Genomic DNA, 27,619 nt, shown 5'->3' with positions numbered 1-27,619 from the left:
AGCTGTTTAATTTCCGATTGCGTTCTCTTCGCGGAATTTCTGGTCTCTACTAAAATTTCATTCTGCTCCGATGCTTCTTTTTTGGGGACTGAAATTCGAGCGTTGTGTAATCTATCTTAACGGCTAAATGCAAAAGTTCAAATTTAATGTGATCAGGATAATTAGTCAAAGCACAGACACAAGATTAATTCAGTATTCTATCGATCAACATTTATTATTACACTTAACTTAGAATACTATAAATGTGTATATATTTATTAGTCATATCCTGTTGATTGTAAGTCTTTGACTGACCAAATCAACTTTCTTTGTTGCAACGGTTATACTCATAACTAGAATTGTTAAATATTAATCAAATTTATACAATTTGTTAATCGATATTATTCTTCGTCCAAACTCGCGACACGCGTTTCTATTTAAACGAAGGTCAAAGTATTGTGACATTTTACTCAGAACTGCGAAAAAATTGTACAGCCGTGTTAACTGTGAACCGATAACGGTTGATAAGGAGGATGGTTTTTCCGAGTACTTAACTCACATTACATTGCTTACTTAATTACACCAGCTCTATGCGCCATAAATAGTATAATTTATTAATACAAAAACCTATTTCACTCAACTATTCTCTCTGTATTTACAGGCTTGACCCTTCAATCCTCGGACTGTCCAAATGGGTGCGTGGCTTGGAAACGTGTGGAACGGCATCGGGTACGAACGGGTTAAATTCATCCAGCAGAACAATCGGCTGAAGAATTTGCACTCAGTTTTACGGCCAAAGTCCAACACGTCTTCAACGATAACACGCAGATTTAGGAACTGCAATATCAAACAATGCACCGTCCATGCGTAGCTTTCTCGATTTCACCCGATAGTAAAATCTCATCGTTGACGTCATCCATGATCAATGTAAAAACTATACCCCTCAGGTTTCATTCTGACATGCACGCAAGACACTTTGCAGCGGTAGTGTTTGGTGAACCGCGAAAAGTACGAAATTATGTTAGGTGATTTGGAGAACTTTTCGCGGGGCCTTGACACTCATTGTGGAAATGTCACAGTACCACCACCACTGGTCGCTGACTCCCTGATCGCGTTTATGTTCAGAGAAGCGACGTCACACTTCGTTCCGCGCACCAGCTCATTGATATCGGCAGCCTGGATCCGGAAGTTCGTTTCGTTCGGAGTCAGGGTTCCAACCATAACTCGCTGGAAGGACACCGTTATCACCCAGAGCTGCTGATGTCCGTCGGACTCGGTGATAACCTGGAAACAGACAAGTCGTCACCGCTGCTTCACGCGTTGCACAGCATCCGAGATATTCCTATTACCTTGACTCCAGAGGGGAATTGCAGGGTGTCCGCATTCACGGCGATCCTCTCAATGAATTCATCGCCGTATTCATAGTTCCTGCTATTCCAGCAGCCGATCGCCAACTCGGAAAGCAGTCCGAAGTACATGACGCCGTTCTTGTCCATGGCTTCGGCCGCCGATTGGGAGCTCCGTTCGTTTTTAAAGGAGACGAAGGAGCGAGCAGCTCCGTCGGGATTCTCGTGGAAGAGAGAATAGTTCCTGAAACCAGAGTACACGGGTCAGACCATCGGGTGTTCGTTCAAATTCGGCATTTCTCTTACCTTATAACCGAGGTCGCGACGTAGGACTCTACTCTACTCGCCAGCGAGTGGAAGTACAGGGTTCTGTCCTCGTTTGGCTTCAGAGGGCTCAGCGCCATCCCCAGAACGCCGTCCATCAGATCGAAGACTTCGCCCTTGATGGAGAACGTTCCGTAGTTCGGGTATGGGTAGAACAGGTTGTTGTTTATCCTCCAGCTTCGAGTTTTCTGGTGGTCGTACACTATCAGGCCGAACCCGGTCACGTCGGCGACGTAGACAAAGGTGTTCTGACAAAACTGACCTCGCACGTCGACGACCGGGTTCACGAAGAGGGAGCTCTCCTTGACGTGGTCCTTTGGGAATCTGTAACGCGAGAGGAGCTGGTTCGTCTCGAGCGAGAAGACTAGCAGCTGTGGCGAGCATATTTGATTTTCCTCGATTTTCCCCGTGTCCATCACCCACAATCGCCCGCAACGGTCAATCTGCGGATGTGAAAGAAGATTGATACATTGGATATTGAATATTTCCACTCAGAATTGGATCTGCTGTTTCGTTTTCACGAATATCTCCATTTTAAACCAACATGTACGTCACCTGCATCCTCCAAACGCTGGTCAAACCGTCGCAATCACCGGACCGGTGCCAATCCCAGCTTGGATAAGGTGCGATTACCGGATTGTCATGACTTGAAACAACGTTGGTTACGTAGCCCAAGGTTACCGGTACTCCTTGTTGGAATCGTGGTATCGATACGAAAATCCGGGATCCAGTTCTGCCTGTAAATTTGATTTCAAGATGAATTCAAACGATGCTTAAAACCTGCAAGCCTATGGCAGCGTAAATAAAATCAGTGAATATTTTTATACAAGGAAAAGATGGAACGTGAGTATTAAAAATTCACCTTCCGACCGAACACCTTTTTTTCACTAGCATTATAAAACCGGTTTTTTATTGCATTACTGTAAAACAGCGAGATGAGTGCTGGTATAAATTCCGTCTAGTAGGCAGCAAACAAGAATCAACAACTATCTGGTGAACAAGAATTACTAAGTATAGGCTTTTCGTAACAAGCATTGCTCTTTGATGATGAGATAAGGTGAACACTATATGGTCATAAATGATGGCGTCCATCACGTGAACACCAATCTCATGAACGGGCTCGTCATACCATGTACCTCATACCGTGTTGTACGTGTACGCCCAATTGAAAACGTAATTTCCGCGGATTAAGCACACCCGGTATATTGGGTATACTCCTCCTGAACCATCCTTGCAAGTCTTACCGAATCGTATGTACAATCGCGTGACCGGTACCTCCACTTGTTTCCGCTAATTCTTTCTTCCTATTCTCCTTTTCGCACATCAATTCAAGGACACAATGCGACCACAGTGAACTCTTGAAAACTTCTAACGCGTTAACTACTCGCTTGAACCGTCTCTCTTCAGACGGTGATAGCCGATTTCCAAGAGTCTCGGTGGACGGGAATTTAGGCGGAATCCACTGTGACGCATTGCTATCTCATTTCCTGTGTCCTTTTTCTCTAGGGTTCGAATCGTAGAATGTAGACGGTAAACTTACTGCCGCGATAAGTGTCAACGTCGATGGGCAGCGGTTTGCCAGGTATGAATTCGCCCAGCTCAATGGCAGTCTCTCTCGCCTGGGGAGTCGTAAAAGCGAACTCGAGGGCCTTCCAGGAGTAAATGCTTCGGAATTTGTTATTTGAAGAGTGGGCCCGGACCCCCGAGATGATGAGAATGACAAAGACTGCATGTGAGGCCACTCGCCTAAGGTCCATCATCGCTTCACCTGCGGAAAATACAGCGCAATTGAGTAATCAATGGTCAATATACCGTAGCTCCGACAATGCGTAGGTATCATAGTCGTAGTTCCATACGTCCACGTTTACTAAATCACCTAATATACAGCAGTAGGAAAGTATAATGTGTGCGAGTAATTATACGGCATATCGGGATGACGAGGAACGTCGTAATTTAGTTTCTACTTACATATTATCTTACCTTGTTTTTCTCTCAATCGTAGATTTGAGACGTTGCCGAAATTAAAAAAGTTTTTATTCTTCAAATTAACGTGTAACAATCTGTAAAGAAAATTTTAACCTGAGTATACAATTCGACGATTGATTTCTTGCTTTTGTACAATTGTTCAATTTATTATTACATATCTTTTCCGAAAGCAGAACGACTTTACGATACGATTTTATGAATATTATGAATCTGAACAGAATAAGAATGGTTTTTTTTTAATCGATAACTAATAGCCACAGATAAAAAAATTCTAGTCTGAGATACTTAATCTTTTGACAGAGCCTATAATTCACAAAGGTTATACACAAAGTGAGGTAGAATAATTTGGGGCGAACATAATGATTCCTAATGGCATAATGCTGTCGGTGTTCTTCTATAAAGTCATTACCGAGATGAATTCCGGTAGAGTTTTAGGTGATCAGGTCACATTCACTGTATCGCGACGTTATTCGAAAATTTGACATGCGACCTAGCTATGGAAGCTATGAATTACAGTAGGATATATCAAACGTCGGTATTATCAACTGAAGTTACATTAAAGTCTCGTAATATTGTAGCGTTGTTGGCCTCGGTGGCTTGTTTTTTCCACCGAGAACGATATTTGAGTAGCTAAGTAAACAAAAAGCGTTAAACAGATGAGAAAAATCGGCGAAGCTCGCAAATTTTTTAATCCTCGGTAGAATTTTTGATCTTCATCGGTTACGCAAGCGAAAATTCGAATTTCCAAGCGCATAAGCGTGAAGAAATAATTTTTTTCCAAAACTCAAGCGGGCGGGCTCTCGCATTGTTTACAATATTAATAGCGAAGCGAAGCGACGGCAGCTCAGTAAACGATGACAAACAAGTTGTGTAATGAGGCGTGGGAGACCGGTTTTTTGTTATATGCCAGGAAGCCCAGCTGCCAAAGAGGCTATCGCAACTGACTAAATATCGTAATACGTAAACGTTTCGATTCGTGTTTGGGAAGATAATAAGTTATCTGTGCAATTAAAAAATTGTGTTTACTTTTTTCGGAACATCGAAATTTGCTTAAGGATTTCCGCTCCTCGGCAAAACCAACTTGATGAGTAACTTGAATGACGTCACTATTCGCAATGCACCCCGATAAGGCATCCACTCGCAATGCAACATGGATTTTATCCGATTACAGAGAACTGGGGATTACTTTTAATCCGCTGCATATTCAGACGCGTTATCTATCACATGTACAAACAATGAAGCAATTACGTTTGCGCAATTATTGATATACCAGACGCTGCAATCATCCTGTTTGTTAGATGCGAAAAAGTACGGCACCCCACTGAAAATTTTTATCTATTAAATCGTAACGTGTTTTAAAAGAATTCAGCGGGTAATTTATTGTATGATTTGACTTGTAAATTCGATAAAATATATAAGAAATCACGTAATAAATTACAGAGGCACGAATCATCTGATATACTAGATAAAAATTCATACAGTTCACTGTACAGTCGATTGTATAATTTTTGATCTAGTATATCTAATGATTCGTGATTTTCTAATTTATTATGTGATTTTTTATATGTTTTATAGAATTTACAAAATAAATCATGTAATAAATTACAGGCTGAATTCTTTTAAAATATTATATGATTTGACACATGAACATTTTCAGTAAGGCAAGATGGTGATTGATGCGTTAATTAATTAGACACGTTTTTAAATATTTCGTCTTGGGAGCTATTTTGGTAATGATCAAAGTGTTGACGATATTGCAAGGCTAGAGTTCAATTTGTGTGAAATTAGAACAAAATTAGCATACTCTGATCTCGAACTGATTTCGGTTATTCAAAACAGCATATTACCGTGATTTGAGGAAATTGTAAAACAGTGTAATGAATGATTAATTCATCGCTGAGACGTAAACGAATTCGAATTCTGACCGAAATCTGTCTAATACCGGTTTAGATACACTTGCAAAAGCGTTGGAATATTTCGGTGATAAAACTGAAAATCATTTAATTATTACGAAATCAAAAAAGTTCACCGTTTAAATGACTATTCGATTATACGGTCGGTTAAACAATTCTACGTCTATACCGACGCTTACCGTAATCGTTAATTGGAATAAAGATTACTCGGCTACAGGCAAATTTTTGGGAAAAAAATTCGCACAAATAAGGATGTCAATTTTTTACGAATAAGAAAGAACAAATTGTTCCAATGTTATTGCTGCAATCAATTGCGTTATAACGCAATCAAAGAATGATACATCACGTTTATCATTCAGTGGACTGGAATAACCACTTATTGCGAATAAGCAACTGCAGTAAAGAAGTCGTGATAATTTCTTTCGCGTAACTCATCGATAAGCGGATGGTACGAGTAGAAGTGTTGAAAATTACACGTAAACCCGGAATCGAACTTACGATTGGGAAATGCGAATTTCACTATAACGATGATGCCAATTGCACTGCGAAGAATTCCTGAAGCCGTCGAAAATCGCGGAGAACTTTACAACGTGCTAATGAAACACTTCTTATCAAGTCTGCAGAACTGTTGTAAACAAAACTGGGTACTACTACTAGGCATAGTTATAATATACTTCTTTTGCCGTAAACTTTCACCGGGACACGATATACCGATTTGGTTCTTTTTCCGCCGTAACAATGATTACCTTTCATGTCAATCCGTCGAACGTTCACTATCGGCAATTTATCGAGACTACGGCCTCACGTTGCTGCTACAATTCACGGTTCGTAATCTATGTTCGCTATTTTCCACAATCATTATTCTCAGATGCGGTGACGTGATGCTAACGCTTCAGCGGTCAATGCTTGACTGTGATTTTGCACGAAAAGCGAAACTCACTGACTCCCAACTCTGCGCTCGTAGTACCGCGGCACAATTAAACTCTGCAAGAGCGTCTCTACGCGACTTCGAATGCTTTCCGGAAACTAGAAACCTCGGTATTCGAAACTACTTGACCGAAAATCGTGCGGCATCAAACTACGGCTCTGTCAACTTCGAGCCGCAATCGATCACTCAAAATTTCTCTCGCTCGCTTACGCCGCCGCATTAACTGTACAAATAATTCGTCACCTGGATAGAAGACCGACACCCACTTTTTTTTATCGTTCAAAGAGGATTCCGAAAACTGCCACAGATTTTTAGAATACTGGTTTCACACCCTGTCAGGGCTTGCGATCGCCGAACAAGGATCAGGGGCGGAGTTTTGCGTACCGGAAATTCCGATGTCCAGCCCAGTCAGACGAAAATGCAAACCAACGACTCGAGGTCGTCGACGGTCTTCTCTCAGCGGACTCGGAAGCGTTACTGCAAAGTTTGTCTCTTTTCAAAGATTTTACGTATTACGCTTATATACTCATTCTCCCAGAGCCGCGTGCAAAGATTGGATGCCTCTTTTTCACTCCGCCTCTGCGCGCGGCATGTGGAAACAGGTTGGAAGTACGATGGTTTATTTAGAGAGGGAAACGCGCCCCCACTGCCGGGGAATTTTGATGATATCATTGAAGTCTGATATTCTACATCCTCGTCCGAGGAAGAAGCGGGTGGGTGTAACCTGCTCTTGAACGTGCAGGGTTTTTCTCGAACGATGCGCTCTCGACCAGCGTCGATGATTTTCCTCGACTGTAAATTTTCGCCGAGGTGTAAATCTTAGTTACGGCCATTTTCTCGAACACGCTGTCATTCGGCGTGTCTTCCGTGACGTATGCAATTTTTCCGTGCGGGAAGGTCGTCAACTTGTCGCGCTTTCCCCTACCTGTAATATACCTATAGCATAAGGCGAGGAATTCGAACAACGAAGTGTGATAGGAATAAATAGCGAACGATTCTTTCTGCGGTCACAGATAATTTTCACAACCGCGTCCGGAGGCTGCCAAGTGTCGAAAGTGTGCCGAGCGATGACCTTTGATCTTGTGATCTTCTTTCCATTAGTAGAAATGACGGAGTTTAATTTAACCTACCGTCATAACGTTTATAGTAGCTTGATGTTAAATTTACGAGCTGATATTTTTTTCATCGTCTCTTTCGATAATCGACCAATTTGTAGTTATCTCACGTAAGCGAGTCTGCGGACACGCTTATGGAATTTCCCGGGGCCTCCGGTCGTTGCTGCAGACGCTCCTTGGAGAGTTTTACAACTGTTAAAGCAGACCAACGGCGCATATTGGCCTCTGGCAATATCCCGGGACGATGCATAATATTAACTCATCAAATCCCGACAGTTGAAATTTTTCTACGAATCCAATAGGCATCTCAGCACGATATCCAACCGCTTTAGCGGAGCGAAAAGGCAAAAGAATATTCAATGTTTGGGTCATTCGTTGGGAAAAAAGAAATTGCCTATTTTCTACCTTTGGCACATTGGATGTAATTTCTCAGCAATTATATTGTTTTCGTTTCAATATTTGCCAAGATCTTCGTACACTATTCTAGTATATTTGTCTACGACCTCACGATTTCTCATGAATTAGCTAAACTAACGAACTACGACCAATCAGAAACCGGATATCGTTATTTGACGTTCTTCATCCATGCATATTCGACCGTGAAATTGGAGGTAAGCCACTTTTCAAAAATAAATGTTCCTGTGCAACGCAATCACGCATTCGCTGCGTAAATTACAGATGCTATGGAGCAAATTCAGAACAAGTCGAAGGAAACAACCAACGGTGAATTATATAACTCATGAAATATGACACGCAGTTCGGAACGGATCATAGTTCAAAAGAAATGGGTCAGAGGTACAGTGGGATGGGTAACGATACGATGGCCAATGGTCACGCTCTGAATCTTTGTAGTCTCCGAATACCGCGAAGCCTGTGCCATTAGCTTGCCTAAAGGGGCATAAATTATTAGCAAACCCGTACTGATAGCCATGTCGTGTTAATAACATTATTGAGAAAGAGAACTGCCGCTGCAGCCGCTATATAGTAAGACAAAAGTACGAAATTTACTCGTGGGCAATACGGCGATTAGTGCGCAATTCTTGGAAATACTAGGTAAGTCGGAGAAAACTGTCTCAATAATTCACGAGCGTTCCATTATTCCGATTTCAATTCATACCGGTTGCTGTTAGCTCACAGAGAACAATTGAACAAATTTATGCAAACATCACCTGTATTAGGTGTACACCTATGTCGACAGTCCTCGTAATAACAGAGTAAATATTTTCCCGTGCGTCGTTTCGAAGCGGAGTGAAATATCTGGGAAATTTAAGTAGGACAGGGCCTTGCTACTCTTTGTTTCACTCTTCTTTTGCATCGTCATTTTTCGTTGCCTCTCGGTCCATAAATGATAGCGTATACTCGCCTCCGCTTGCCCGTAAATCCTGTGCGAATTGTATATTGCACAGAAAAGCGTGTAATTTGCGATTTTTATCGATGCGATACGTATCGGTTTTATTTAGGCCAAGCGTTGACATTCGCGGCAATTGCACGCTGTTCGAGTCTTTGTTCATCATTCGGCTATTCGGCATTTTCATTTGATGCAAAGCAACGCTACGTAAAAACCGACACACGCCTTTACGATACGCGTGCTCAGTTGCATACAATAAGGCGTTGGTTATCCATCCATTGTTTATAAAAAAACTTGTAACATATTGCGTTATAAGTACGGAGAAAGCAATGCGGTCTAATTACCTTCCTATTAAACGTTTACATTTTTTTTTCACTCTGAGAAAATCTACTAACCTCGACGTAAAGATGTTTTTCATTATCGTTCAGGCAATTAAAGCAGGCAATCTCGCGTGGTTGACAAAAGGTATTCGTTATTATACTCTCAAAGATTTGCATCGAGTCACAAAGTCTGAAATTTGCATATATAAGTAATGTGACAGTCGATGGTTGCTCCTTTCTTTCGAGTTTTATTTTTTTTATTTATTTATTTATTTTTTTTTGCGGCAAGGACCGATGCACCGACGCTAGTCGTATTGCGTCATTGAGCGGAAAATGTGACCGCAAATTCTGGCATAACTAAATTGATATGGGAGAAAAAAAGGAAAGGAACAGATAACGTGCGATGAGTTTACATCACTGAGTAAACAAATTTATTTGATTGTATAAAATACACTGTGAGTATAAAATATGACACAGCGCTTCGTTTTGGTCGTGTTTCTGAGCTACGATGTGGTATAATATGTGCGTATTTACGATGCGTGGAATTTGCCCGCGATGCAAAAAATTCATTTACGTAGCTCTTGCATCACGTGAAATTTATTGTTTCTTTTTTCCCTCTGTTTCTCTCTCATGGCGAACTATATACAAGACATTGCAAAGCTGTGCTATGCATTGAGGCAGTCGATAATTCCTAGATATTTTCAAACAGATCGAAACAACATGCAACGCTTCACACGTAGGGTTAAATAATTTTCTTCCGAATAAGCACAGTTTGAAATGAAAATGAACATAAGTTTTCTTCTTTTTTAAACTATTTGTTTCTTCAAAGGTATATCGATAAAATTCCTGTTACGGGCTAAGCTTAATTATTTATCGCCGTGCGAGTATTATTTCTACAGTAACTAAATCTCGTTACATGAGATTTCTCGAGCATGATGAAAAAAAACTTGCTTACGTCGCTTAACAACGTTATACGATTTTTACCCGAACATGGTTATTTGAGTTAAAACGGTTCTTCAATGATATGATATCTGCTTATCGCGTCCCATACCTATACTTAGAAGCCGAGTGTATTGTTGTAAACGTTGTGTCCAAAGACGGGATTTATCTGCCTGTATCCACCGGCCGGAAAGGCAACGAGCGGCGATTCCTCTTCGCTGCGGATTCTCATTATGCGTACGTTAATATCTCGCGGGTCAACTTCCTTCTTGAAGAACTTTTGGAAACGCGATGAAAGCGCCCAAATGTTACCTCCGTCACGGTCCACCCATCTCACTTCCGCAACGAACTGAAGCAGCTCAGGACTGTACGCAAGTATTCTGTGAGAAGTAGAAGCAAAGTCGAATTAACCTGAATCGCTTAGGTTTCGAGATTTGAGATTCAACGAATCTCAGAGAAAAAACTGAAATGCAATGGAAATGGTGTGGTCTTACAAGAAAGGCATCCGAGGTCGATCTTTCCGATTTGATTTCTTTTGCAATATGTTACAGTAGACTAAAAACTGCGCAACACGTGTTTCTTTTCATCTGCCATTAAACGCTTTAAGGGGGTGAAACCACCCTCCGAAGTAAGTTATATCAAGGGGTGATTTGGCACTTTTACCCACAAGAAAATAATATATCTTAACCAATCCAACTGTAAAAGTTTTCTTATAACGAGCAATGAAAAATTTAATATTCTCAATTAAAAGGGAACAAAAAAAAGCAGCAATCGATCGTCAAATACCGTCATGGTTTTCGTGTGGAACTAATAACTCACCGTTGTTTATTCGAGTGCGGTTGCCAAGCGGCGATTGCGGTTTCGGTCAGCGGTGAGAAGAGAATCGTGTCGTCTCTAGGGTCAAGACCCAATCCCATACCCTGACTCGATTTCCTACCAACCAATGTAACCGGTAGTTGTTCACCGAATGCTGGAGCTCCAGCCTGCAGAGCGGAAGTCGGCACGCTGAAGAGACGATCCGTTGCCAATGGCTGGAAGTACACGGTCCCCTGTCGCGGCGAGAAAGCCATACCGACGATTCCGTCCAAGAGCTCGAATGTATCCCCGCCGATCTGGGGGAGAAAGACACGGTGATTGCAAGAACGGAAGCAATGCTGTTATTCGAACGAAAAACCGGTCTTCGTACTAAAATCACATGCGCGCGGCTTAATTTTAATGCAAGAAAACCCATCACAGTCTACCGTAGTAACAGCTTGATGTTTCGATAATCGACGTTGCAAGTGGTAGCTTTTATCAGCGGATTGAATAGAGTGTTTCTTTATATTACAGTAAGCACTTTCGACTCGAATAATACTGACGGGCATTTGTCAATAAATTATAATCGAAGTCGTTTTCTATACCTGATACATGGTGTGATCGGGATCCGGATACATGGAGGCGTGCGACACTCTCCAACTCCTGTCCGTAGCTGCGTCGTAAACGACAATTCCTGGAGATGATGAAATCAGAGTAGGTATTAGTCTCACTCAAGTTCTCCGTCGTACTCTAATTATCATCTATTGAAAAATTGTTTGTCAAGAGGGTGATCGGCAATTTTCATGTGCTTTTTATGATTAATTAATCATCATACCCGGGGCTGTGGTATCGGGCATGTAGACAAAGACGTCATCGCAAGTCGTTGCCGCGTTGTCGTCTATCACAAGATTAGTAAGGAGTGAATTTAGCCTCAGTACCTAAAAGTAAACGGTGACGGTAAGATCGGTCGCGCCCTTGTCCAGTGATTAGAAAGTAGGTGTAGACGGGTTGTTGCCTACACGCGTGTTGCAGGATTCTCTACGTACTACATAAATTTAAAAACAACGTAGTAACCGTACGTGGTCAAGTGTAAGCGATCCTTTCAGCGCTGTCGACTTGCGGGCACGTGCGATTCCGTGCAAACAAATATATACTCAAAGAGAAAGTAGCGGTCGGCTTACCTCACGAGGAAACTGGAAGGTCCGAATAACCTGATCGGTCTGCAGATCAAAGACCACAATTTTCGGGGGACAGACGGAGGTGAAGTCATCGATGGAGGTCATCACCCCACTGTCGACGACCCAAAGCCTGTTGCACTTGTCAGCTCGAATCCTGTAGACCGAGGTCAACCCGGAGCAGTTGACATCGCCGCGTCCAGCGGTGTGCCAGTCCCAGGAAGGATAAGCCTGGATATCGAAAAAAAAACAAAGTTGAGGACTCGTCAAATTTTCCCTGCTTTATCGGGCAACGCTTTCCCTACCTGGAGCTGAGGACTGCTGCCTGGTGGGATGTCCCGTGGGATGAAACTCAGGGTCGCCGGAATTCCTGCTCGTAGTCTCGGGGTGGCGATGAATATGCGGTGCCAGGCGATCTCGATCCCCGTTGGCACCACGTTCTCGGGACGGAAGTTATCCAGGAAACCTCGGTCGTACGGCAGCGCGAAGTCCATAAGAGGCCACTGCGCTATCACTTCCAGTTGATCAGCCGCCGAGCTCAGCGACACCAGGACGCCGAAGAAGGCGATGGCCGGAAGCATCCTGCTCGTTTCAGTGGTAAGGAAACGTTAGGTTTTTGAAAATACTCCGTATAGTCGATGTCAAGACCAAGACGATGAAATTTTTACGGCTTTACGTCTGAATCCATCTTTCCTCAAGAAAGCGCTGACTATGAAGAATATAAATTGTTTAGAATTGTTCTTTAAAGTAGCCTCGCAATCTCCTGCAGCACGATCTGTGAAATGATGAATTTCGGAAATCGAAATCAATATGGCAAGAAACCTCACGTTAGCCTCGAAGGGTTGTATCGCGGTTTCGCGGCGTTGCGGCAACGGCTCGAGGTATGTAGGTTCCTGCAAAATTCCTCGGACGTCCAATTTACTTGCACAAGGAGAGAAAGGGATTTACGCTCGTTAAACCAGTCCACCAGCTCCTTAGAATGGCCCTTGTCGTTGCCGTTACAGTTTCCGTAGTGAACCGTACGAAGGCTTGAATACCTGTGTCGGTATTCTGCGGAGGCCAAGGCGGCGTAACTTCGAGTAAACGAGTTTACTCACGATCGGTCGTAAATACAAATTTCCTTACGCACAAGAGGACAGCTTGACACAATTACCGTAACCGGAAACTGTCAATCGATAGTTTCTTGTTGCCAATCCACGTCGAGATATTATTATATTTTCAAGCTGTGTTCAAACTTGTTTCAGTTCCATGCGTAAATCAAACCATCCGTGTGTACTTCGTTTCGCATGAGTAACATTTATTTGCTTTTAAAGCATCGCTGTAATCGCAAACTGGTGCTTAATAGTTTACCGTGCCCAAGACATGTTATATTATCCAGTTTGATATGATAACCTTTATTCAATGATATGCATTAACCTAGTCTATTGGATCTAACTCATTCGTCCTACAGGATAAAATTTCACAGGCATGCAACAGCTACGCATGGTTTATATTTATCATTGTCTAGAATCACAATGGCATCAGGTATAATTGTGCCGTTTGTAAATATCCTGCAGAACGTTAAACAGCTACCGTTTGTGCCAAATACTAACAATGGCGTTATTTAAAGAACAATACCGCCGCTTATCTATCGGTGCGATCATCGCAGTGGTTGTGTAGTGTGATTCTTGGCGACAAATGAGGTGGTGGGTTGAAAAATGAAAGATCAAGCGTTACTCTTTTTTCTTACACTTATTCCCTAGCCACTGGCAATCACGGATCATGCTCCAGCTCCTTAACGATACCTTGCCATACCAGACTAACCAACGATACCGACAATGTTACGCAAAACAGCGTGAGAATTTTGCCAGCGATCAATCAGGCGTATCAACGCATCGGCAAATCGTCCCCAAACTTTATCTACGATCATTGTTCTCAAATCCGTTTTTCTCGTTTATTTGCAATTTATGCTCGTTGCATATCTGCATTCGAGAAGTGAATGCAAACTTAGCAGACAGAAAGACGTACAGGAAGGAAAAAAAAACTATCCCATTTGCTGGCTGGTATCGCTTGACTGAATACGGATTCAGTCTGAACAGTATAAAACCAGCGACAATTGCCGTGCAGAAAAACCACGCACCTCGATTCATCGACCAACATTTGCAGACACGTTCACCCTTAGCCACAATTTTTCGTTGGAATATTCTCACGTCCATCGACCAGCGGCACAACGACTTACCTCATATTCGGGTAGACGGAACAGGCTGACGGCTTCTTCAAAGGATCTGAGGAACTTGGGACACCGTCGACTGTAGGCACTACGGATCGGTGGCCAGGACTCGATCAACTAGACGCGCCGATTCTTCCGCAGTGTGGAACAAGTACCGCCGTCAAGTGATAGAACGGCTTCGTGGGGGCGAATGGGCCAGTAAGAACCAAGACCTGGTCCGATATCCAGGTATACCGTACTTACCTCGATGCAAATCTCCCCCGTCTCCCGAGACGGAGACACATTTGCTCGCGAGGTGAGGGCTACTGCGTAATCGCGTTACGGTGGTGTTACACCTCTACCTTTCGATAGATACACACATCGAAACCACACAGTAACAGTGCTCACACTCCGTGCTCCACTCCCACCAATCGGCTATTATGCGAGGGCTGGGTGTGTCGCGTTCCGAGGTGCAGGAAAAAGTACGCCTCCTTTTTCGATTTTGCGTTCTCCTTGCTTGTTTCAACATTTTTACGTGCCCAAAAGTGAGGCTTCGATTCGACACTTTAAAATGGTCCTGCATGCGAACCTTGACAAGCGTTTGGTATTCAACCTGAGGCACCAATTGCGAGTTTGCGAGCTTCCAGAATCGCGGGACGGTGAGTATTCCTGTGAAAACCATTCGTGCCGCATGTCTAAGGCTAGTCCGTGATCTTAGATTCAGGCGGTCTGTACTTTCGCTCGTAGATTTATGAACCACACATCCTGGACGTTGTTTGCGGAACTCTGATCAACGGCCTTGCTATTGTCAGAGAGAACGACCCAGGCGAGATACGATACTCCCATACCAATGAAATTTCCCTGTTGTCCGTGCCTCTGATGATCGCTTTATGCAATGACCCTACAGAAACACTCGTCGGCTAATCACTGTTGGGTCATCGTGTCTGAGGAATCGCGGGCATGCCTAAGCGAGACCGGCTCGTTGTGTTGCGATACAATTGAGGTAAAGGTCACGCGAAAGAATGAAAGGCGGGGCTCGACGAGTACGTGGCTGTAGCATTCTCGTTGTTACGACGCTCGGAAGAAACAAAATCGGAAATAGGTCCAATTTCTCGCTGGCCGCTGTTACATTGTGCGTAATACGTGTAATTATTTTTCACAACCACGCGAGTTGTTACGTTTAATCCGACGTTCAAACGCTGCGCCTTCCACTCGCTCAGCAAGTTATCGCATGAATTCCAACGGACTCGCCGCGTCCTGTGCTACGAATTCATACGCCTTTATCAGGTCGGCGTGATATTTTAAAAATTTCGCAATCGCGTTTTCGACAAGTAACGAAAGGCGTGCGACTGCAAAATAGAACGAGGCGAGAACGAAGATATATTGCACCTAAATAAACGTCCGTGGCATTTTGATAAAGATACACAACCGTCAAGATTTGGTGTCAGTCAAGCTGCGGTTGACTTTGAATTCTCTGTCTCTCCGATACCGACTAAACACCAATTAATTTCCGCGTTTGCTTTTCTTTTTCAACGCAATAAGGCATTCCTGGTCCCCACTTCTAGCTCTTAGACAATTCGGATCCGCGGGCATTCTAGACTCGTACATACAGCCAAGCCTTCCGGCAGGGACAGTGGTTTCGATCAATGGTGGATATACGTGCATGCGGCGATCGTTTCGTTGTGCAGACCGATAATTGAAGCGGCGATGCCCTTGGCATCGGCCGCGTTGAAAGTTGGTGCCAAGTTTTTTCGCCGTTCTCGTGAAAACGGAACCAAACTGATCTCCGCCGATTGGTACCACCCGCAAATTTCAAGGCCATGACTTGCGGCCAGCCGAAGTCGCGATCGGAATTCGGAGGGCGGGGTATTTTTCACCGGAGAAAGTTGACGACCGTATTTAACGCGATTTTCCAGCTTAGCGCTTCGGCATTCGCATGCAATGTTGTTGACCACGCACTGAACATTTTCACTCAACGAAAAAATTAATCGTGATTGCAACTAGAACTGATCCCAGATTACTGTACCTACATTTTATCGACAACCACACCTCCTACAACTACCTTGATTCCAGTTAATAACAGTCCTCAGGATCTTGATTGGTGTCTACAATGTTACTCTGATCCAGTTCCCGTAATGGCTAAACGGTGAAACAAATTTTTCAATCCTTTTTCCACGGAATGTTATCGGATACTTGAAACATTCTGTCGCACTCACGGCGAAGAAACCTCAACTCGGGTGTCATATATAATGTTAAATTCCCATAAAAAAAGATCAGGGTTCGAATTTACACCCGAAGTTGAGGTTTTTATTTTATGCGAGTGCAGTTTACAACGTTTGGAGAAAACTTCTGCTTTTTGCTAAGTTATTTTTTTATTCTTCTCGAAGCAAAATATATAAACGAACGAATCGATTGCAACTTGCTCTTAATGATCACGTCCGAGGGTTGGTCTGATGAAATTGTAGCTGTCTACTAATTAGTATTATATCCATGCTTGGCCCGTAATGATAAAAACAACATATAGTGGCTGAGCGGGAGCAGTTTGCTGGTTAATATGGTGCAAGGATACGTACACACTTTTTATCGTAAGCCTCGTTGACCACGCATTTATATGTATTCGTATCGCCTGAGGCGTTAGTGCGAGTAAAATGAACGAGTTACTCGCGAGGGTTTCAGAAACAAGTCCCGCTGTCTATATCACGTTGCAGGCGCCATTTGGTGCGGTTCCGAACTCGAGATCGTATCTTGGAAATGCTTTTCTACAACATATAATTAATTTTCCATAAAATTTATAATGTAATAACATGTTACCACGGCAAGTTATCATAAATTCATGTAGAAGTCATGTGATATTTAATAAAGTGTCGACATCGTAATCACGTTACGTAGCAAATTTTAATAACAATAAATTATTATTCACCTCTCATACGTTGTACAGCGAATTCCGTTTTTCCGGAATTTTCTCCGACTCGTGTTACATACATATGCTTGCAAAGTGTTCGAGTTTGAAAACAATATGCCGCACAATGCGTCGAAACTCTCTCTTTCATTCCTTGTCAGCAAATCTAACAAGTGGACAGTAGCGTGTGTTCGACGTATGGTTCACTGAATTTGCGGCCAAAGAATAATCGCAAGGGTGAATCTTGTATACGCATGTTAAATAGGGCGTTCAGAGTGAAAACAGATTGCGTCATTACTCTAATTATTTTTCCGTTGTATTAATTTTTCTATGCACGTAGAAAGTCCATTTTATCTTATCTCTGACCCGAGAATCTCGGTTTCAACAAAACTTTATACGTAACATCTTTTTCCTTTACTTCGCATCGTCGTAATGATAAAAAATAAAATAATGAAATTGCGCAGTCAGCCAAAAGCGTCAGGAAAGTTCGGACTTTTACTCGGTAATTTTTTTTTTTCACCAAATATTTCCAAGAAACAATGTACACCGGAAAATAAGCGTGTAAAATATTCGGCATCAATTATTTACTCCAATTACACATACTCGCGCAATATATATCGGGCGTGAAATTACAAATTAACCCCCATCATAGAGATTGGGAATTGAATCTTGACGACAAGTTGAATACCATGAACAAAATACCACGGGTAATTTGGAAGAATCTGAAAATGATGTCGACGTAGGACGCGTCATATAAAATTGGGTCAAGGGTGTGACGCAGATTGGATTTCGTTAGGGAGAAAAACAAAATATGTCCGTATTCTTGTATTCATATGTATATTTATTGTATGTACAAGACTCGCTGGAATTCTGATCGCGACTTGAACTAATTATTCGGCGAACAAGAATTCGTACAAAGAGAACGAAATCCTCCGATGCGGCTTCTTCGAGCTATCACAAAATTGCAAAAAATTGTCCAACTTTTCGGGGCCTTCGACGAGCTGTGCGTACTTCGGGTGGTGGAGGGAGGGCAGGATCAGGACGAGCGAAGTCAAGACAATTCCAGGAGCGCTACATCGGCTCAACTGCAGGCTTGCATTATGGTGAGGGCTTGATTGGCGCCGCAGCCAACGGTGCCCTGGATGAAGTCGGGGAAGTTTGACTCAAGGACGCGCATGCGGCCGCGTTTGTAGTCGACGACCACCTGGGTGGCGAGAAGGCAGCTCGAGCCCTGGTAAACAAGCTGGAAGTTCTCCTGCTTGAAGCAGTTCGCTGTGTCCCATCTGTAGACCTCGGAGCGGCCTTCGTACCTGAAGAAGAGGGCCGCGCCGCCGTCGGTACCGAGGATCACGAGGGTGGCGGGCTTCGGTCCGAGGTCGTGGACCTTTCCGGACGCCGATCCCTTCCGCAGGTACTCCGTCCTTATCGTGAACATCCTCGAGCTGCTCAGGTAGGTGAATACGAGGCAGCTGCTACCGTCGGACCGACGGACGAGCGCCAAGTACAAGACGTCGCGACGCGCCGCCCCCGACGTAACGGCCGCAGGAAGCACGACGCGGTAGCCTCTGCCAGCCGTCACGTCGTAAACGAGGATGGCCCGCATCGCTGCGTCCGAAACGTAGAGGGTTATCCGTCCGTCGGATGAGTAATCGACGACGAGGTATTGCAGACGAGAAGAGGAGCAGGCAAGGCCGCTGAGGTCTATGGTCTTGACGATCTGCGAAGGGAAAAAAGACACGGAGGGATAACTTCAAGAACGCGAAGAGGATGACGTCGGGGAAAGGTTTGCCTTCTTTATTTTTTCCTCCCAACTTCCTCACCTTGCCGGTTTTCACGTTAATGGCCACGACCTTGGGCGGGCATCTGTACACCGGCTCCTCGAGGGTCATAACCACGCCTGTGTCGAGGACCCATAGGATGTCCTGGGGGTCGAGGAAGAGGTCCACCGCGTTCTGGAAGGCGCTGCAGGTTCCCTCTTCCTGCATCGACCAGCACGGGAAGGCGGTGAGGGTTGCGGAGCAGCCTTTGCTCCTCAGTGAGACCTTGGCCACGGTCACCGGAACGCCGGACTTGTACCTGAGAGAAGCGCGAGGAGATGAGAGATGACCCGGATACATGACCTTACGGTTAATTCGATTTCGCTTCGTTACCTTGGCAGTACCAGGAAGGCTTCGTCCCTGTAGATTTGGGCTCGGGTCGCGATCACGTGCTTTGTGTTGTAGCGGCCGCTGTTCTTGAAGATGCTCTTGGTCGTCGAACAAGGCCATTCGAAGGAGCCGCCGGTCCACTGGACGCTCTTCACTTCCACCCCGCGGTTGCAATCGTAGGCCGTTGTTACGGCGGCGAGGGCGAACGCCACCGCTAATAATCGCAGCATTTTGGACTCGGCGTTCTTCTTTTTTCTTAAAACTTTTTGTAATTTCTGTTACTTTTTTCCGATCCCTTTTTTACAGATATATATATACATATATATATACGCGTATGTATATATATATATATTTATTACCGATGAGAGTTTGCCGCGAGACTGAGAGACAGACTGAGCGCCAAAAGGTTACGCCACATATATATACACAAACACATTCTGCCACCGATGCCGTACTCTTGCGAAATATTTTTTAAATAATTATTACAAACAGAAAACATTCTGCACGCGTCGACGCTGCTCACTGTATTCGGCACTCACCGCGAGCATCCCGATTCCATTGTTATTCGCGATTTTTTTTACCGTCGGCCAAGTAGAAAATGATCGTTTTGTAAAATATATATTGTACGTACTCAAAGGAAAACGAAAAAGAAGAAAAAAAAAGTAGACACGAATGCTCGACGCAGGAAATAGAGCAAGCTCAAATTCGAGCTGGACTCGCATTGTCAAAATTTTTCTGCCCCGCAGTGGAAAAAATTATTCTGTTGAGCTTGAAAACCTTTTTTTAGGAAATGGATTCACAATACAATTCACGTATTGGAGAAGCATATTTTCTGCGAACAATCGATCTCGACTTTAGCACAATCTACGGAGAGTATCTCCGATTTCTTTAAACCGTATCGTTTTACCGAACTTTCTCTTACGTCTTTAATCGTCAAACATCGAAAGTCGTGTTACGATTGTATCTAGCGGTAATTTGATACTGCGACTTCCGCTACTGATTTAATTTTCGACCCTGATGGGACAGATTGTATTTCTTTTCATCTTCAATGAAAAAGCCACAAAACATAAGTAGGAAGGCTACGACAATTAATATTTTATACATCTTGTGGTGAAATCCAACGTGGTGCACACATGAAAAAAATGTTACGCAGATCTTACATCTGTTGTGCTGAATATATGGATTGCTGTATATTTAACTCTGAAAAAAGTACCGTTCGTATATTCACCGCAGGAGATGTAAAATCTGCAATATTTTTCTTTCCGTGCAGCTTTTCAAAATGTGATCATGGCCTGAAGAGAAATAGGATTTTGAGGGTGAAGCACGGAAAATTTTCGATTCTTTCATTCGAGTGACAAGCTTGTGAAATTGATTGATAATCGATACGACACGATGAGTCGGGATTATCGGAAAGTTTCGCAATCGGTGGAGAGCCGACGAAACAAAGAAGAAGAGCGATTCCCTTCCTGAATCTCTTCCTGTTTTGCGATCTTATTTGTCAACGAATTTTGTAGTTTTTACAAACACGGATGAGAATGGCACGAATACTTCCGCCAGAGTCTGACGTTGCAGCGCGAGAAAATAACGCAACGAAAGACTGAATGAAAATAATTATCACTGTCGTAAAATCGAGGCAACCGCGTCGTGCAAAGTTCGTAATTCCTTGTCGCAAGGCCGGGTTTCAACACCCAAAACAATAAAAACAGCCTCGCTGAAAATCGTATAATAAGAAAAACAGTAAACAAATCAAACGGTGTCCAAGCATCGACTATATATAACCCCGACGAAGGAATTTCACATGTACTTCGGTCGTTTCAGCTCCACATATTATTCGGTAAGTAACTCCGGCCCATCGATTTTCTCCTCGGGGCCGTTTAATCTGACTCGCTTCATTCCCCTCGGCAGATCCAATACAGGATGAACCGATTCCTCCTGGGCGCGCTCTGCGCGTTCGTCATCTCCGTCGGCTGCGCCTCCGCCTCGATGTCCTGCGACAAGCAGCTGCTCCCTGACCTGACCTACAGCCTGTCGGGTCAGAACCTGGCCTGGCCCTGCGCCAGCACGAGGACCATCTACGAGACGAACGGCCGCTACGTGCCAAAGAACATCATCGCCACCCGGATTCAGATATACAAGGACGAGGTCTTCGTCGCTCAGCCACGGTTCAAGGTCGGCGTTCCGTTCACCCTCGGCGTCGTCTCGCTGAAGAACAAGGGCTGCGCAGCTACGATCACGCCATTCCCGTGCTGGTCGATGCAGGAGGAGGGCAACTGCGGTGCGATCCAGAGCGCCGTCGACGTCTTCCTGGACGCCCAGGACATCCTCTGGGTTCTGGACGCCGGAATCGTTTACACCCTCGAGTCCCAGCCGGTGCGAAGGTGCGCGCCGAAGGTCCTCGGCATCAACGTCAAGACCGGAAAGGTCGTCAAGGTAGTCGACCTCAGCACCCTCGTCTCCGCGGCCTCCAGGCTTCAGTACCTCGCCGTCGACCTCGCCGAGGACGGGTGCATTTTCCTCTACATATCCGACGCCGCCACTCGCGCCATCATCGTCTTCGACGTCCTCTCGAACCGCGGATTCCGCGTCGTTTTACCCAAGGCTGTCACCCTCGGATGCGCGAGACGCGATGTGCTCTACCTCGCCCTTGCAAGAAAGTCCTGCGGCGCCACTGTTCTCTACTTCACTTACCTGAGCTCCAGTAGAATGTTCAGCATCAAGACTGTTCATCTTCGCAAGGGATCCACCAACGGTGCCGTGGTTGACGTCGGCGTCAAGAACGCGAAGATTGTTCTTCTTGGTACCGACGGAGGCGCGGCGCTCTTCTTCAGGAACAAGGGTGAGTTCGGTATTTCTTCAAGGATATAAACCAACTCGCAATCGGATCGGCCGCCAAGCGAATATTCGATTGATAACAGATCATTCTGATTCGTTGTTTAATAACTGCGGGTTTAATGGGATGAAAAATGTCGATTTCAACTTAGACCGATGAAAATCAACTCAATTACCATTTTCTACGAGTCAAAATCGCATCCGGCCATGGTTATCGGTTCCAATTTTGGGCTTGATCTGTACTTCGTTAGCGGAGAATGTCGATGAAATGAAATTACTACAATTTTGGATCGTAACCGATTTCTCGAACAAACGATTCGGGGTCAAATGAACAAAACTGCTAGTCAATTTTCGATCGATCAACGCTCGCAATCATTCGGCAAATACTCTTACATACGAATTGGTTATCAACGACTGTTGCCATGCACGCACTCGTTACGTGCCTAGTCTAGCTGGTAAAAATAAACGTATCGCTTTATATTGTCCTATATAAGATTTTGCGCAACTTAGAGATCGAGGAATTTAAATTGGTCTTATTTACAGGCGAGTCGGATATCTACATGTGGAACACGGACACCTGCTTCAAGAGCGACAATTTCCTCCTGGTACAAAAGGGCGGCGAATGTCGCCTTGCCACCGGCGTCGTTCCCGGATACAAGAGGTTGATGTGGGTCATCGAGAGCAACTTCCAGGACTTCATTCAAAACACGATAGGCTGCGCCGGTGCATCCGTGGTCATTCATCCCCTGGTTAAGTCGTGCGATGACTAAATTTCACAAAACCGCGGACACATCCCGGACGAAATAACGAAACGAATCATTCAAGATCGGATCGAACGATTCGGCCCGCTGAAGTGATCTAAAAACTTCTGTTACATATAACTGTATTTTTTCTAGCTTTGCTTTCTCGCCCTCCCTTCTACCGATTTACCGTCACTATCTTTCCGTTTCGTAGTACATGCGTACAGAAATAGAAAAGTTTAGCTTGACATGTTCAACGTGATATTCTAGTCAAATTTCATGCTTCGGCCAATTTCGTTATCGATTAAATTCAAAATCTTTTAATACATACGTGTCTGTAGTTATATTGCAATTTCTTAACACGACGTTGAGTGACGGATACAAGACGCGTGTAGACCAGTGCCGAAACTTGTCATACCGAGGAAAGAATAATCCGATTATTAATGAAACAGTTTATCAAAGTCCGCGAGTCCAGGCAAGATGAATAGATTGGTTCTTTGTCGTCCATTGTGTGAACTATTAGGGCCAGTTTATTCGACGTCAACAATTTTACAGTTGTTGATTATGATGGCAATAATAAAAAAATTAATGCACTAATTTGAACGACACTTTGTTCCCCATTATTTTCATTCCATATTTTTTGAATTTTATCTCCGAAATATTCTTCTTTTGTTTAATTTTGTCGATACTACCCCGAGTCTGTTGTATGTATAATTAAGAGTTCCACCCCAATAACCATCCGTACGCGTGTCATTATAATTGATGAGCGTAAAATTCTGTACACATAGTCGCATGGTATAACTTTCACCTAATTGAGTACCGGTCTCACGGTCGGTAATAATATATAACTTATATGTATACGTAGAGATAATATACAGACGTTCAGAATCTGATCTCGTTTGTATCAACATCACACAGGTAGCGCAGTGTTTCGAATTGAGTAATAATCGTATGGGTGTAATATACATACATGATCCACGTATCGCACAGCGATCGTAGCAAGCGATATATAATACGGAGCAAACGTTGCACTGCGTAAATACAAACCAATATTTTAATATCGATCACGCGATTGCCGTTGCAGGCCAAATAAGCCTACGGACAAACGAAGTTTGCCTTGACTGCGGGCCTTTCATAAAAGAATGCGTTCATGAATAATTGACATGCTGTCAAATTTGACATTCACAGTTCGCCAAAAAAAGATTTGATACAAAGCAGCGAAATCGGTGGACTTCGAACGAATAAATTATGTCTCAGGTCACCGTGCGTGCAAATATAATAGCCGTAAACTTTACTGAAGCTTACAAAACGAACGGTTTGTATTTGTAAACTTTTATCGTACGTTTTTTAATCGATTTGCGATTTTTCCAGCCTACGGTATCTTTCGAGTCCTTCGGGTCTCGCAGGGGATGTCTTTCGTTGACAACAGCCCAGACGTTCTTCTGGGAATCCAGGGCGTAGTCGGTTATGCTCGGGATGGTTTCAGACTGAAGCTGGATCCTGTGTCCCTCCGCCTGATCGCAGATCCGGTAAAGAGAAGGAAAAGATAAAGCCGTTAAAACCCTGCGAGACCCACAGTCATCCAGGTAATCGACCATCAATCGAGTATCAGCTATGGCGATCAAAACTAACGACTTCCGAATTACTCAAAGGTGTGATTATCAATATTATGCGATTAGTTATTACGCCATTAGCAAGTAAGGTGAACCGATTGATAGACGATGTGTGTAATTACACAACATGCAGCTGATGATGACGGCTTTAAAACGCATTCAATCATACGACACATTTTCGAAACGACACTTAATTAACGCGGATAAACTTGCCTCTAACTTTTGCCTAGAATCCCATCTCACGCTTGCGATTTCCGTCATCAGGAAGTAGTGCAGACCACCTCGAAGGTCGCAGATCAGTCCGGACGACGGACCCATCTTCGATCCGATCCACGTGACAGAAATTCCGCTCAGCGATTCCTGCAAACCAGTTTTACTTTTGTGTTTTTCACCACCGGAAATCATTATTCACACGATTACGATGCTTCTGCGAGGGCACTCACGTTTTTCATCAGAACAGATGGGGGCACTCCTCCGTTGCGAATGCTGTTCAGGTCCATGCTGAACAAATCGTCTGACCCATATCCGGTCAAATACATAATGGGACTCTTTCGGGAAATCGCCAAGTCAGTGCTGAATATTTTAGGGATGTCAGATTGACTCGACAGTTTCAATCTCCACCAGATCCTCTCGGCTGAGCAAGCGCATGCAAAAAACCAAAGATTTTCCGTGTAGTGAATACAACGTTCTGTCGGACTCGAGATCAAACAGATTTTGAGAGCTTCTTGCAGCCTCGGAAAGACTTGAAAAGATGTTCTGTAATTGCGGGTGACAATTGATCCAATATCGAAAAGCCACTTTCCACTTCCTGCAAGACCACGTATAGATTTAATAGTTCGTAACAAATGCTCACCGAGACTGTAAACGATTATGCTTTGGTCTCCGGGGTCACTGACGTAGGCTTGAAACCCGCGTTGACCAGCGACTGGGTCCACAACGAGGCACTTCAAATCCCGAGACGGAATGTTCTGCAGTTTTGTTTCGGTTACCTGAATCCAGAAGCGTCTCAAATCAGTGCACAAGATACGATCGTCGTAAAAAATTGCCCGATACTAGCTGGCGAATATGATTATCATTTTCGCACCTTTTCGTTTCTTCGTAAATCAAAAACGACAATCTTCGCGGAACACCGATGGCTGCGTGTGGGTGCATCTAGGATCCAAAGCCTTCCTCTGACGTCAGAGTCTAATCCGGTTACAGACTGTAGATCCTGGCAATCGCCTTCCTGTTGGGATTTCGAATCCGGAAACGGAAGCAAGTCAGCAGTCACCGCTGCTAGTTGCAATGGATTTCCAAACTCCGGCCAGGTAGCTTCGAGCAGCGTGAATTGCACCTTGGTCGCTTTGTCCCACCTGTTTGTATAACGATTAACACATTGAGTTGCAAACGTGAGTAAATAGGATTCCGATAGTTCGATAATTCTTTACAATACATTCATTGATATGACAAGCAGATCGCGGCACTTTTGTCAGCGAATTCATTCGACGCCTTGCCGCAATTGATGGTAATCGTAAGATACGGTTTTCTTCTTACACAATGACTCGTAGAAAATGTATAACTAATTCTGAACCTGGGTACCGCGAAGTAAGCCTTGTTCCTCCATACGGTGAACCTCCATATCGGAACGTTGTGAGGAAGTCCGACGGTTGAAAAATTCCAGGCAAAGGCTTCTAGGATCACAGAGCATGGATCGAAGATTGGAAGAAGAATCGTTGTCAAGATTAAATTACTTAGAATTGGCATTTTCGGCGGTAACGTTGGAGGAAGACTAGATTAATGAGCCAACCGACTCTCTTCCATCGTGCCTGGTTATTATTTGCTGATATCAGCGCGGTGTTGTCTGTCATAAATTGTGCTGCGGTTGTACTAAATATTCATGTATCGAACAAGTACACCCGGATAAGACGAGAATCCATGTTCATATATTCTATTCACCGAGTCACCGACCGCTTGAATCTTATTTTGCAATCGGTTTGCCTGTAATATCGTTATAATTGCATTACAAATAACTTGCCGCCTGTGAGTATCAGATTTTATTTTTTACAGGTGAAATTTTTTTAAACATGTATTTTAATCTCGAGTATCAATAATTCAACCGCTGTTTAAGCTGATTCCGACGTGTATAGTTTACGCATGCACGTCGTGTAACGATTAAATTAATTGATCAGGTTTCTCGAGCGGTAAAACGCAATAAAAGAAATTCTCAGTAATTAGTCTCGTGAGAATATTATACCGGTATCAAAATTATTTGACAACTCGTCTATGAAGTAATTGAAAGAACTGAAAACATCTAGACGTATATCACTAATTAATCCAACAAGAAATCACCTTTGCGAGTGTAATTTCATTTTTGTTTTTTTTAATTTACTCCTTGAAATGCATATAGGACGCATGTCGAATGCCCGCATGTTTACAAGAAAAATAATTCGGAAAATCTTGCTATTGAATATACGATTATATTACTATCGGAATAAAATCATCAATAAAGTCTCGTTGTAATAAATTATTCTCAAGTCTAAAAAATAATCGTTCAAATAATATTTATAGACGTAATATAAAAGCATATCGCTGTAGCTACAACGAAACTGCATCGTCTAACCGTCGGCATGTATAGCGACAATTACTTGATTAAATTGAATTGAAAATAAAACTTCAATCGACCGACCGAACACCATTACCTGCTGGTAATTAGTCTAATAGTTGTAAGTTGCTTAAAATTCACTCAACGTTAGAGAGGCTGATCACTCTACGAACCCCTATGATAAAACGGTTGATCCTGTGTATAAGCATAGAAGATAATTGTTTTATCATCGGGGTCCGTAGAGTTACTTGGATTCCATCCGCGACGAGTGAGCTGAACTTTCCGACTGTCGGTAACTCAGGAAAGCTGCATACACACAAGTGTAGGTATTACAGGCTGGCTGCGCCGTCTCGATTCGTGAGAAACAGTTGACCGACCCGTTTCTATGAAATCCGCAAGAGCGTGCCAAGGTTCCGAGCCACGATGAACGTGTACGACACACACACCTATAATG

The 27,619-nt window shown here is 43.7% G+C and overlaps 5 protein-coding genes across 10 annotated transcripts; 1 reads left to right on the top strand and 4 right to left on the bottom strand.

The window, feature by feature from the left end:
• Nucleotides 1-188: 188 nt before the first annotated feature.
• On the bottom strand, nt 189-7,019 carry Y-e3 (yellow-e3). Of its 6 annotated transcripts, none has more exons than XM_046614677.1 (7): nt 6,861-7,003; nt 3,630-3,709; nt 3,190-3,417; nt 2,205-2,386; nt 1,632-2,092; nt 1,329-1,569; nt 189-1,263 (listed from the first exon to the last, which is right to left on the bottom strand). In XM_046614677.1, exons 3-7 carry the CDS (start codon nt 3,407-3,409, stop codon nt 1,039-1,041), a joined length of 1,329 nt encoding a protein of 442 aa, XP_046470633.1. In that variant the 5' UTR covers nt 3,410-3,417; nt 3,630-3,709; nt 6,861-7,003; the 3' UTR covers nt 189-1,038. The 6 variants fall into 6 exon arrangements, with proteins under 6 accessions (XP_046470633.1, XP_046470635.1, XP_046470634.1 ...); XM_046614679.2 differs by lacking the exon at nt 6,861-7,003 and adding an exon at nt 6,295-6,628; XM_046614678.2 differs by lacking the exon at nt 6,861-7,003 and adding an exon at nt 6,047-6,278.
• A 2,634-nt stretch (nt 7,020-9,653) lies between these two features.
• On the bottom strand, nt 9,654-14,673 carry LOC124213382 (dopaminechrome tautomerase). Its single transcript, XM_046614687.2, has 7 exons — nt 14,387-14,673; nt 12,474-12,750; nt 12,175-12,399; nt 11,829-11,931; nt 11,599-11,687; nt 11,018-11,310; nt 9,654-10,578 (listed from the first exon to the last, which is right to left on the bottom strand). Exons 1-7 carry the CDS (start codon nt 14,389-14,391, stop codon nt 10,317-10,319), a joined length of 1,254 nt encoding a protein of 417 aa, XP_046470643.1. The 5' UTR covers nt 14,392-14,673; the 3' UTR covers nt 9,654-10,316.
• Nucleotides 14,674-18,078: 3,405 nt separating this feature from the next.
• LOC124213385 (L-dopachrome tautomerase yellow-g2) lies at nt 18,079-19,807 on the bottom strand. Its single transcript, XM_046614690.2, has 3 exons — nt 19,406-19,807; nt 19,076-19,331; nt 18,079-18,972 (listed from the first exon to the last, which is right to left on the bottom strand). Exons 1-3 carry the CDS (start codon nt 19,630-19,632, stop codon nt 18,337-18,339), a joined length of 1,119 nt encoding a protein of 372 aa, XP_046470646.1. The 5' UTR covers nt 19,633-19,807; the 3' UTR covers nt 18,079-18,336.
• Nucleotides 19,808-21,124: 1,317 nt separating this feature from the next.
• On the top strand, nt 21,125-24,159 carry yellow-g (L-dopachrome tautomerase yellow-g). Its single transcript, XM_046614688.2, has 3 exons — nt 21,125-21,236; nt 21,308-22,238; nt 22,775-24,159. The coding sequence occupies exons 1-3, from the start codon at nt 21,201-21,203 to the stop codon at nt 22,999-23,001; spliced, it is 1,194 nt and encodes a 397-aa protein (XP_046470644.1). The 5' UTR covers nt 21,125-21,200; the 3' UTR covers nt 23,002-24,159.
• LOC124213384 (protein yellow-like) lies at nt 23,129-26,549 on the bottom strand. The gene is made up of 6 exons (XM_046614689.2): nt 26,155-26,549; nt 25,669-25,936; nt 25,438-25,573; nt 25,028-25,218; nt 24,798-24,944; nt 23,129-24,485 (listed from the first exon to the last, which is right to left on the bottom strand). Exons 1-6 carry the CDS (start codon nt 26,325-26,327, stop codon nt 24,273-24,275), a joined length of 1,128 nt encoding a protein of 375 aa, XP_046470645.1. The 5' UTR covers nt 26,328-26,549; the 3' UTR covers nt 23,129-24,272.
• Between the last annotated feature and the right edge of the window lie 1,070 nt (nt 26,550-27,619).

Source organism: Neodiprion pinetum, chromosome 2 (genome assembly GCF_021155775.2).
Source record: "Neodiprion pinetum isolate iyNeoPine1 chromosome 2, iyNeoPine1.2, whole genome shotgun sequence".
Taxonomy (NCBI): Eukaryota; Metazoa; Arthropoda; class Insecta; order Hymenoptera; family Diprionidae; genus Neodiprion; species Neodiprion pinetum.
Note: the sequence above shows the minus strand (reverse complement) of the source record. Positions and strands in the feature narration are given on the sequence as shown.